The sequence below is a fragment of the Podarcis cretensis genome (genome assembly GCF_951804945.1).
Source record: "Podarcis cretensis genome assembly, chromosome: 8".
NCBI lineage: Eukaryota > Metazoa > Chordata > Lepidosauria > Squamata > Lacertidae > Podarcis > Podarcis cretensis.
The window spans coordinates 88,646,501-88,659,121 of NC_137177.1; the positions used below are offsets into that span (position 1 = coordinate 88,646,501).

The 12,621-nt window shown below is 48.1% G+C and overlaps 1 protein-coding gene across 1 annotated transcript in view; it reads left to right on the forward strand.

The window, feature by feature from the left end:
* ANTXR1 (ANTXR cell adhesion molecule 1) overlaps positions 1-12,621 on the forward strand; it is a 135,360-nt gene that overhangs the window by 97,386 nt on the left and 25,353 nt on the right. Inside the window, exons 15-17 of the mRNA XM_079987513.1 lie at positions 7,124-7,219; positions 8,231-8,398; positions 10,499-10,579. Coding sequence (XP_079843639.1) covers positions 7,124-7,219; positions 8,231-8,398; positions 10,499-10,579 — 345 coding nt within the window. The remainder of the gene's footprint in view (positions 1-7,123; positions 7,220-8,230; positions 8,399-10,498; positions 10,580-12,621) is intronic.

Sequence of the window (12,621 nt, forward strand, 5' to 3'; positions counted from 1 at the left end):
AACTGATTTACACTCAAGGCAACCACAGCACTGAAGCAGGCCAAAGGGGCCTCTGTCCAGGCATGTCACTATCCCTGACAAGGCACCCAGAGCTGCTGCAGTTTCACCTCTTTTCCTTCCTTCCTTGCAGGACCAGCCCAGGACATTTTGTTGCCTGAGGCGAACCAGAAAATGCCACCTCCCTGCCCGGGAAATCTTTCCCGCCCCCAGCTGCACATGTGCAAACTCTTCCTTATCACAGAATCATAGAGTTGTTGAGTTGCAAGGGACCTTAAGGGTCATCTAGTACAGGCAAAAGTTGTTGAGCTTTTTTTAGGAAGCCTAAGTTGTTGATAAGGGACACGGGTGGCGCTGTGGGTTAAACCACAGCCTAGGTCTTGCCAATCAGGTTGGCAGTTCGAATCCCCACAACGGGGTGAGCTCCCGTTGCTGGGTCCCTGCTCCTACCAACCTAGCAGTTCGAAAGCACGTCAAGTGCAAGTAGATAAATAGGTACCGCTCCAGCAGGAAGGTAAGCGGCATTTCCGTGCGCTGCTCTGGTTCACCAGAAGCAGCTTAGTCATGCTGGCCACATGACCTGTACGCCGGCTCCCTCGGTCAATAAAGCGAGATGAGCGCCGCAACCCCAGAGTCAGTCATGACTGGACCTAATGGTCAGGGGTCCCTTTACCTTTAAGTTGTTGATCTACCACGGACCCCCCGCAATCAACCAGTTGATCACTGTTGGACATCCCTGATCTAGTACAACCCCCTGCAATGGAGAAGAGTCCACAACTTCCCGAGAGAGCCAAAGAATCTGCCCGCCCACCTGCCAGCACCCTCCTTCTTACTTTGGACTTGCAGGCTGGACTACTTTAAGAGGAGCCCCAGGCGGCCCTGAGGAGAGGAGGGCTTGCTCTCTCTATCAACTGCCCTCAGTTCCAGGTCTCTCTGCTGCTGGCTGCCTGGTCCCTAGAGCCAGAGTCCCCCCACCTCACCCCAAGGCCAGAGGTAGCCAGTTTCAGGCTCGGCAGGGGAGAGGAGCCTGCTGGTTGGCCACCTGGAGGCCGAGCACACCAGCCCCCATCACCCCCACTCACTCCCCTCAGAGCCCTTGGGGCAGGGGGGCCAGGCTTGATAGCCCCTTAGTGCCCCCCCCAAAAAAGTGCCCTTTGAAGTGACTGTGTCAGCTTGCTTCTTTGCAATGGCAGTTTCAGCCCTTCCGTGGTTTTAAACAACAGCATTTTAGTTTAGAAAAAAAAAAGATGAGTAGGGAGGATTGCGGGAAGATGACAGATATTTTATAAAATTATGCATAGTGTGGAGAAAGCAGGCCCAGAGGGGGTCATCGAGGGAAGCTGGACCTCTGGAAGATGCAGGACAGACAAAAGGAAGCCTGTCTTTGCACATCATTGCATACTTGGACTATGGAATCTGCCGCCACAGGATGTGGTCAGTGGCCACAAGCTGAGCTTCAAACGGGGGTTAGGAAAAGTCACATAGAATAAGGCTGCCTGCGGAGACTAGTTGTGATGGCTATATTAGCTCCCTCAGGAAAGACGCTGCACACCCGTTGCCTCTTGAGCAGGAGGAAATCTCTTGTGCTCTTGCCCTGGTTATTGCCAGGGGCATCTGCTAGGCACAGAGGGCTAGAGGGGCCTTCTGACATTCGTATGGCCCTTGAACTTAAGAAGAGGCTGCTGGATCAGGCCAGTGGCCCATCTAGTCCAGTATCCTGCTCTCACGATGGCCAACCAGATGCCCATTGTGGGAAACCCGCAAGCAGGAGGACCCAAGCACAGGGGCAACGCTTTCCCCTCCTGTGGTTTCCAGCAACTGCTGTTCAGAAGCATTAAGGCCTCTGACTGTGGAGGCAGAGAATAGCCAGCATGGCTAGGAGCCATCAGTAGCCCTCTCCTTCATGAATTTCTCTCATCCCCTTATAAAAGCCGTCCAAGTTGGTGGCCATTTCTGCCTCTGACTGTGGATGACAGGAGGGATGGTCAGTAATGAAGGGAACTGTAGCCCAGAGCATCTGGAGGGCAGCAGTTTTAGGAAGGCTGGCCTAGCAAGGAGCAATGTCACGTGAAGAAGAAGAGGAGTTTGGATTTGATATCCCGCTTTATCACTACCCTTGTTGTTGTTGTTGTTTGTTGTTGTTTAGTCGTTTAGTTGTTTAGTCGTGTCCGACTCTTTGTGACCCCCTGGACCAGAGCACGCCAGGCACTCCTGTCTTCCACTGCCTCCCGCAGTTTGGTCAGACTCATGCTGGTAGCTTCGAGAACACTGTCCAACCATCTCGTCCTCTGTCGTCCCCTTCTCCTTGTGCCCTCCATCTTTCCCAACATCAGGGTCTTTTCCAGGGAGTCTTCTCTTCTCATGAGGTGGCCAAAGCCTTGGAGCCTCAGCTTCAGGATCTGTCCTTCCAGTGAGCACTCAGGGCTGATTTCCTTCAGAATGGAGAGGTTTGATCTTCTTGCAGTCCATGGGACTCTCAAGAGTCTCCTCCAGCACCAGAATTCAAAAGCATCAATTCTTTGGCGATCAGCCTTCTTTATGGTCCAGCTCTCACTTCCATACATCACTACTGGGAAAACCATAGCTTTAACTATACGGACCTTTGTTGGCAAGGTGATGTCTCTGCTTTTTAAGATGCTGTCTACTAAGGAGTCTCAAAGTGGCTAACAATCCTTTCCCTTCCTCCCCCACAACAAACACTCTGTGAGGTGAGTGAGACTGAGAGACTTCAGAGAAGTGTGACTGGCCCAAGGTCACCCAGCAGCTGCATGTAGAGGAGCAGGGAATTGAACCCAGTTCACCAGATTACGAGTCCACCGCTCTGAACCACTACACCACACTGGCTCACACTGGCTCACGTGACATCCCTCTCCAGCTATGATTCCTGACTTACAGGGGTTTGGTCTAGTTAACCCTTGGGGTCCCTTGCCACTCTGCAGTTCTGTGATGCTGTGCTGCCACTTCAGTGATGAGAGGCAACATGCCTGTCGGGACAGGAGTCAACTTAGCGTTACGAGGAAGAGGAGGAGTCACATCCTCGTCACCTGTGATTCCTGTGCAGGAGAATTTTCCGCATTTTATTTCATCTCTAAATTCATATTTTGCGCAGTTAAAGCTTTGCAGTCTGAAATCTGAACCTTTCCTCATAGAACAGATGGGCTGGTCTTTTTTTTAAGCAGAAGTATGCACAAGCCCTGTGTTCTCCTACAGTTCCTAGCACAACTGGAAGGAATGAAATGAACACAGATAAGATACAACACAAGGAATGAAACACAAGGAGATCAGCCAAACGTAGTAATCGCCTTAAATCTTAGGTCGAGAAGAGAACAAAAAGATCATTAACTGAAAGCAGGCACAGAGCAAGAACAAGTCAGAAGACAGCAAAGGAAGGCACTGAAAGATGGTTACGTGTTTTCATGTGTTATTAAAATGAAAATGCCGGGGTGAGCTAGTCAGAAGGGCTGGAAGATCTCTGAGTGCTTTAAGAATGCCAAAAGTGTGCTGTTAACTGTAGCTGTGATGGAAAAGGTGGCTGTGATTGCAGCAATGGTCTGATAGGTGGTCATCACTTATGCTGTAAAGGAAGATGCCAGAAAGCATCAAAATGCAGCCTTTATCTCTCTCTCGCTTATGTTTTTAGGAGGCTGACCCTACATACATTTGTATGCAATAAAGACCTCTCTTGTCACTTGGAGCCTGCCTCCTTTTCCTTTGGGTTTCTGTGACTAGGAACATCTTTTAAAGTTCTCCAACCCCTGGAGTAGATGACTCTTTGGGTTCCTTCCAAAGCTAAAATTTTGTGCTTTTATGACTCCCGTAGCACTGAGCCAGGGCAGGGAAAGTAGAGGATGCACGAAAGCAAGACGTGGGCTTGCGACCTTCTTGAAGTTCCCCCTCTCACCAATAAATAGGGTGTAGTGACTCCTCTGTCTGACAGAAGTCTTGGGTCAGCTGCCATCTGGGGGCCTGGTTTGGCCCATTGGCCGCCAGTTCCCCACCACAGATATGTTTGTCATTCTGATTCTGTTACAGCACAGCATGTGGTATCAAGCAGTAGAATTCAGGTTCTCCAATTTGCATCTTTGGTTCAGAGCAGGTTTTTAGCCCTTCCGCCTGAAAAGTTTCCTCATATTTATATGCAGAGTTTGTTATTTTTCAGTTCAGGGTGCAAATGTACTCCTGAAAATGCAACACACAGGCTCCCCACTTTTCCAAACATGAGCAAGTACTGGCGGCACCTTTTTTCATGCTTCTCCACCCCTAAAAGCATCTCTCCGGGCCTCACGTTTATGTATTTTGGAGATAACAGATCACATTCCACACCTCCTGCCAGGCAAAGGAAATACCTCTTGTGAATGGCTTCTGAAGCTTCTAATGCTTTAAGGCATTAGAAGTTAGTTTTGCCTCCTGCAAGGCTGAATTAATGAACACAGCTCTAAGCCAGTAGGGATACCTGATCCGAATGAGAAACAGCAGGGTTACATGTTAGAAGTCCTGTCCTTATTAACACACACACACACATGTGCTGCATAACATGGGATGGTTACATACGTGCTCCTGTAGTTCACAGCCCTGTCATGCAGCCAGCCCTGTGGGGGGAGGACAAAGGGAACATCTGGTGGAGAGAGTGAGAAGTCTTTCAAGACTTTCACTATACCCCATTCTCCTATGTGCCATGTGGATGCCGCACAACACACTGTTTAAAAGCATAAAGAGGTCCACATCCATTGAAAGAACGTGGGGAGTCTTGCAGGCTATCTCTCCCATTGCTCCATGGACACACTGTCTGTCTATGCAGTCAAAGTGCTTATCTCGGAAGGGGCTCAAAATCCTCTTTGTGGGGAGGGATTCTGCAGGCAGTGAGAGGGTGGGTGGGCACCTGGGTCATCAGCAGGACAGACAAAGACCCCCACAGCCGCCTCCCACCTCATGCAACCATGTTCAGTAGGTGAGCTGGTCTGACTCCCCCTGTTGTCAGAACGAGATGGCGCGATCTCAGGGTTGTGCTACAGACAAAGGCGCCTTTTTTAACCACATTAACTGAAGCTTTAATGGGGCATACTGGGTGGGCGCTGTTTTATTTGGAGGGTGGGGCTGTTTTAAATTGTTGTTAAATGTTATGGTAATTTGGATTTTTTGTATTTGTGGTCTGGAGTGTTGTTTATGGGCTTTGGGTGGGGTGAGTGTATTGTTTATTAGTTTGTATACGTTGTTGTTTAGTCATTTAGTTGTGTCCGTCTCTTCGTGACCCCATGGACCAGAGCACGCCAGGCACTCCTGTCTTCCACTGCCTCCCGCAGTTTGGTCAAACTCATGCTGGTAGCTTCAAGAACACTGTCCCACCATCTCATCCTCCATCGTCCCCTTCTCCTTGTACCCTCCATCTTTCCCAACATCAGGGTCTTTTCCAGGGAGCCTTCTCTTCTCATGAGGTGGCCAAAGTATTGGAGCCTCAGCTTCAGGATCTGTCCTCCTAGTGAGCACTCAGGGCTGATTTCCTTAAGAATGGATAGGTTTGATCTTCTTGCAGTTCATGGGACTCTCAAGAGTCTCCTCCAGCACCATAATTCAAAAGCATCAGTTCTTCAGCGATCAGCCTTCTTTATGGTCCAGCTCTCACTTCCATACATCACTACTGGAAAAAACATAGTTTTAACTATACAGACCTTTGTCGGCAAGGTGATGTCTCTGCTTTTTAAGATGCTGTCTGGGTTTGTCATTACTTTTTTCTTTTATACGTTAGTATTGTTAATTGAGAGCCAGTGTGGTGTAGTGGTTAAGAGCAGTAGTCTCGTAATCTGGTGAACCAGGTTCGATTCCCCGCTCCTCCACATGCAGCTGCTGGGTGACCTTGGACTAGTCACACTTCTCTGAAGTATCTCAGCCCCACTCACCTCACAGAGTGTTTGTTGTGAGGGAGGAAGGGAAAGGAGAATGTTAGCCACTTTGAGACTCCTTAAGGGGAATGAAAGGCAGATATGAAGTCCGAACTCCTCCTCCTCCTCCTCTTCTTCTTCTTCTTTTTTTTTTTTTAATAAAATTTTTATTAGTTTCCAAATTTTTAACAAACACAAAAGCAACATAAAAACAAACATAAAAGATCATACTTTCTTTACCTCATTTCCATAAGCCTCTTTTCCCGGACTTCCCCATACCTTCCCCTTTTTGCATCCTTTATTTTAAACAATTGTTCAGCAACCCTTCTTAGCCAATTAAAAATAAATTCATTCTCCTTTTCGATTTCACCCTTAACTTAACACAATTTATCGCTGTAATTCTACGTCTTCCTCTCCCTCTGCATTTTAGCACTCCTCAATTTTATAGTAACTCTTAAGATATTTTTTAAACTTCTTCCAATCTTCTTCCACAGTCTCTTTCTCTTGGTCGCGGATTCTGCCGGTCATTTCTGCCAGTCCCATAAAGTCAATCACTTTCGCCTGCCATTCCTCCAGCGTGGGTAGCTCTTGTATCTTCCAATACTTTGCTAGGAGAATCCTTGCTGCCGTAGTAGCGTACAAAAAGAAATTCTTATCCTTCTTCGGCACCAACTGGCCGACCATACCCAAGAGAAATGCCTCTGGTTTCTTATTAAAGGTGCACTTAAGCACTTTCTTAATTTCATTATAAATCATTTCCCAGAAGGCCTTAATCTTTGGGCAGGTCCACTAAAGGTGGAAAAAGGTACCTTCAGTCTCTTTACATTTCCAACATTTATTATTGGGCAAATGATAAATCTTCGCAAGCTTGACTGGGGTCATGTACCACCTGTAAATCATTTTCATAATGTTTTCTCGCAAGGCATTGCATGCCGTGAATTTAATACCTGTGGTCCATAACTGCTCCCAGTCAGCAAACATAATGTCATGACCTATGTCCTGTGCCCATTTGACCATAGCTGACTTCACTGTCTCATCAATTGTATTCCACTTCAACAGCAAGTTATACATTCTTGATAAATTCTTAGTATTGGGTTCTAACAGTTCTGTCTCTTCTTCTTCTTCTTGTTTCAATTATTTTGATTATGTTTTGATTATTTTTATTATGTATTTTGTGTTTCGTATATTGTAACTTTAAATTATAATCGATGTTGCCATCATCTTCTTTGCTTGTTTTATTTATTTTTCAGGAAGAAGACGACGATGGGCTTCCCAAGAAAAAGTGGCCAACCGTAGACGCCTCCTATTATGGTGGTCGTGGCGTTGGCGGAATTAAGCGGATGGAGGTAGGTGAACACCAAGCCCATAGTTAAATTGTGGAACTCACTGCCACTGGAGGCAGTGATGTCCACCAAAGTGGATAGCTTTGAAAGAGGATTGGGCCAATTCATGGAGGAGGATGGGTTTGGCTATTCTGAGAACAGGATACTGGACTAGATGGGCCATTGGCCTGATCCAGCAGGCTCTCCTTAGGCGAGAGACGAGTGCTCTGGAGGGATTGCTGCTGTTGTAAAAAATGATGGGCTCACCCTCTTCTGGATAGGGACTGTAGCTTAGGGTGGAGGAGAGGCATGTATAACTCTTTCATCTCCATACTGTGTCCCCACCCACATTCCTTTCACCCTGATGCTGACATTTGCCCCCAAACTGCTGTTTGCTGCAAAAATGCTGTTTTGACAGGAAAACAGCGCAGGGTGTTGAAGGGTTAAATCCAGATTGGGACCACAGCACCGAGAGATGGGATGTGTGTGTTTTCACCCTCTGCTGTGGTTCCACAGTCTGGATTGGGGCCCCACAAAGCTGCTTTTTGTGAGAGACAGACAGCAGACAATTGTGAGATAACCTGAATTTAAGGGTCCCCAACACTAATGGGTCTCGTAACACTAATGCAGGAGTGGGGGGACGGGGGACAGCGAGCCTTGTAAACAGGGGCAAATCGAGGGGGGGAATACTTTCCTCTGTTTCTGAGGCCTCACTGCAGATGGCCTGAAACCCTCTCCTCCTTTGGAGGTCTTTAAGCAGAGGCTTGACAACCATATGTCAGGAGTGCTCTGATGGTGTTTCCTGCTTGGCAGGGGGTTGGACTCGATGGCCCTTGTGGTCTCTTCCAACTCTAGGATTCTATGATTCTCCAAAATGGACTGAGGGAACCAGACAAGAGAAACAGCTTGAGCCCCAAGTGAATAGCCATGTTTTATCTATGATTGCTGGGCCGCAAGGGGCTCTTACAGTCCGATGCTTCTGTGATTCTGTGAAGGGGACTAAACGCTCAGAGGTTTTTTTGTGGGTGTTTTTAGGTTCGCTGGGGGGAAAGAGGATCCACTGAGGAAGGTGCGAAGCTGGAGAAGGCCAAGAATGCTCGGGTCAAGATGCCAGAGCAGGAATACGAATTCCCAGAGCCCAGGAATCTTGGGAACAACATGCGGCGGTCCTCTTCACCCCACAAGTGGTATTCTCCAATTAAGGTACCTCTCTTACGTGATATTTTCATTGCAACCCCTGAAACATCATTTCCCACCTTCTAACTGGTTGGGGGGGGAAGTGTTGGTGTACAATAAAGTAATAAAAACATCTTAAAATCCTGAACAAACAGCCAATGAACGAAACTGATATATAGGCCATAAACCATCCCTGCAGAACACACTCTGCCCCCTGACCCTGTGCTTGGGTGGCCCCTGCTAATACCCCCCTTCTCCCTCTTGTGACCAAATTCAAGCTGCTGCAACTGCTCGTTCCCTGCCCCTACAACCAGCTGAAGGATGGACCTTCAAAAAATCCGGAACATGATTCCCAAGAATTAAGGAGCATTAAGCACCTAATCAAGGGGACGCAGGTGGCGCTGTGGGTTAAAGCCTCAGCGCCTAGGACTTGCCGATCGAAAGGTCGGCGGTTTGAATCCCTGCGGCGGGGTGCGCTCCCGCTGCTCGGTCCCAGCGCCTGCCAACCTAGCAGTTCGAAAGCACCTCCGGGTGCAAGTAGATAAATAGGGACCGCTTACCAGCGGGAAGGTAAACGGCGTTTCCGTGTGCGGCTCTGGCTCACCAGAGCAGCGATGTCACGCTGGCCACGTGACCCGGAAATGTCTCCGGACAGCGCTGGCCCCTGGCCTCTTAAGTGAGATGGGCGCACAACCCCAGAGTCTGTCAAGACTGGCCCGTACGGGCAGGGGTACCTTTACCTTTATCTTTTAAGCACCTAATCACTCATTGACTGACATACGTTAAGTCCGTTCACACTCATCTGGACAACCCAAACTTATAACAAATGGATCAAAGCAGCCTTCAAATATTCCTCCTCTGTAGAAGTGCCAAAAAATTTCTGGCATGCTCAGCAGACTCTGTCCATTAGTGTGCATATGAGGAGATTGCTGAGTAAAATTCCAGCGTAGCTTATTCTGCATCTGCCCTGGTCTGTTAACTCCAGAAATGAGAACTTGCATGCCCTGCTGTGGAAGAAGGTATGTTCGCTGTTGGAGCGGGTCGCCTGCTGCTTTCGAGGGAGAGGGAAGTTCATGGGGGTCCCTGGAAGGAGGAAGCAAGGTGCACAGATGTGCCTGGATTGTCTCCTGGATTCTGACCTCTTGTAAAACAGATTTGTATGTTGTGTCACCACCCAGTTAAAAAGTGCTGGGGTTACAGAAGCAACAAAGCACTCCAGAACCCCAGCCTTTCCTTCCACCATTGATAACTAAGGGCTCTTCCACTCTTCCTTTTGCACCATGCTTTCCAAGCACAGATCTGTGCTTTGAAGCTCTGTGTCCAAGCATTTTTTACTTGTTTGTTTGTTTGTTTGTTTTCTCCTGGTACTTTCCATGGGAAAACCCATGTTTTACTGCTAAATTGGAGCAAACAGCAATCCCAACTTAAAACCCAATTGGCCTTTGCTCTAATTCAGTGGTAAGACACAGGTTTTCCTAGAGAAAGTGCTGGGACAGAATAAAAGCCCTCCAACATGGAAGTTTAAAGCCCGGACATGTGCCTAGAAATGCAACGCAAAAGGAAGTCTGGATGAGGTGGATTTTATCATTCTGCAAGCATCTGCATTTTGGCCAGAAATCGATAAGCTTGTTGAAGTGTTTCTTCTGTCCATGAAATTACATTGCTGCTTAGACCCTGTTGCAATCCGAGTTGTGCTAAAAGATTCCAAAATTCTGTGCCAAGGAAAGCTGGATTCTGTGGCCTGTATGAATTATGCAAACTGAGCATATCTGCATGATTTCCTTACTTCGCATAATTTGTTCTGCTTCTGCCAGTCATGGAAAAGACCCGCCCTCAACCACTGGAAATCCTCCCACCATTCAGGTCTCTAAGACACAAGCACAACTTTGTGAGTATAATGGCTAGAAACCTGCATTTTCAAAAGAAAAGTGGGGTTTTCATGAGCATGACTCCTCTTCCCAGCTGCACATTTTTCTTTTGAGACAGACAGGCACATAGACAGCAAGAGGAAGAAAAAATATGTAGCTATGTCAGAGTGAAATGTAGCTCTGCTTCCTTTGCAGGCTTTTAGAAGATGACAACCACTCTGCTAAATGGCTGCTTAAGCAATCTTTGTTTCGTTTTCAGGGAAAGCTGGATGCCCTCTGGGTTTTGCTGCGGAAAGGTTACGATCGAGTGTCTGTGATGCGACCACAACCAGGAGACAAGGTATTGTTGCCCTTCTCTAATAACTTGCTCTGAGCAATGCCTGGTGCCCTCCAGATGTTTCGTATGACCAACTCCCATCACCCCCCACTGGTTGATCCAGAACATCTGCTGAAGTCTGCTCTGGAGGGCGAGCTTGGGAAGACATGCCTGTGTCCTCATTGCCATTGGTCAGAGCCACACTATCCTGTGGCTTATGCCAAATAGACAGCAGAGGGAGGGGGAAATTCATGGGCAACAAAGAGGGGAAGGTGTAGCACGCAGAGTTCATCTTGAAAAGTGAAGGGGCAGGAGGAACTACGCAGGCTCCTTTCCACACGAGGGAAGTTCTAGAATCTCCACTTATCATAGGCTATCTGCATGACATTATCATCAAATAATACCAGCCCCTGCACTTTCCCTTCCCTTCCATGCAGGGCTCTGTCTCTTGACTTCAGCACACTTCCAGCTGTTGCCATTTAGGAAATGTAATCAGTTTTAATATTTGTACAAAGGTTTTGGGTTTTTTGGCTTTAGCATTTTCAAAAACATATTAGTGCAGTTGTGCTCAAACATAGCACAAGCTAAACAACTTATTCTTCAAATGAACATGCTACTTAAATGCTGCCACACCAATGCCTGCAAGTGTGGAAGGTTGATGCAGACACAGCAACACGCTAAACCTTCCATTGGAGCGGCTTGGAATAGATTGCCCTTTCATTCCGTTCCAGCTCTACAATTCTATGATTCTAAATGTGGAAAAGGAGCAGAAGTACAATGTCTGATTGCGTGGCGAGTCCCCTCCCCCCCAAGTGAAATGATGACACTGAACACATTATTTAAGGTTAATGGGCATAAAAAGGCCACAACTTTATTGATTACAGGAATTGGAAGGTATTGGCCTTAGGCATTGGCTCCTATCGACTACCCGGCATGGAGACCGGGAAGGGTTATCCACAAGCCGTGGGAGTCCTGTTGAAGTACGCCAACTAGGATCCCACGGGTGTCACCGCTCGGGGGTGTGCCGGAGGCCCTCACCTCCCTAGGTTTCGGACAGGGCAACGCCCCCCAGAGTCCTCTACCGGACTACCCTTTTCATTGGGGGAAGGGGATGGCACTTCCTCCCCCCCCTTTATTTGCATAACAATTAACCCCTGCCAATGCCTAACCTCCAATACCGAAGAAGTTGTGATGTTTGCTACGAGGTAGGCGAAAAAACCAAAAGGCTGAAAGTGCGCCAAGTTGGAAAAATTCCTACCAGGCCCCTTGCGGCGACCAAAGGTCAAAGCTAGCTAAGCCTAAAGGGTGGGTGGGATGGGAAAATCAGGCAGCTGGAACGGGGCAAAGAGGGCGGTCTCCGGGCGCGCTGGCCTTAGATGGGCTAGGCCACGCCTCCCCTGCCCGCTGATTGGCGGGCCGGGTCGCAGACATGCCCGGGGATTCCCTCTTCTCGCGGAGGGGCTAAAACAAGCCCCCGTGTGGGGGGGGGGAGGGGTGGCTCGCAACCCCCCCTCCTCTCGAGCTCGGAAGTGGCTTTAGCAACTGAAAGCCTGCTCTCTCAGTCTACAGTGGAAATGTGCGACTGCAAATTAGATTCAAAATGTTTCAAGCAGTTTTCTCTTTGTTGAGATCTTGGTTTCCCAAAACTGCAGCTTAGAATGTTTGCTAAGTGGCTGGAGAACTTGATGGAGGGGTTGCAAACAGGACCTCTCCAGCTGCAGCCAGGGGTTCGTGAGACCAGAAATCTCCCATCGCACAGCAGCCGCATTCTTGGGCGGTGGCGGGCTTGTCTGAGCTTCCCTATGGGAAGTTTCTTGTTTCTTTAAATTCAGTTACACATAGCTGGTTACAGTCCCTGTGCAGCAATGATGTAACTTGAAGGGTGATGTCATGGACACAAGCAAAGGTTAAAACAACGCCGTAACCGTAGTAGAAGCAGAACCAAAAGCAGATGGCATTTCTTAGCCAGCCCATCTTCTATAAAGTGGAAGAATAGAAGTTCTTATCTCCTGGCCCTGTGGCTGCAGATATAGTTGTCTAAGAGCATTGACAGTGACCTGATAATG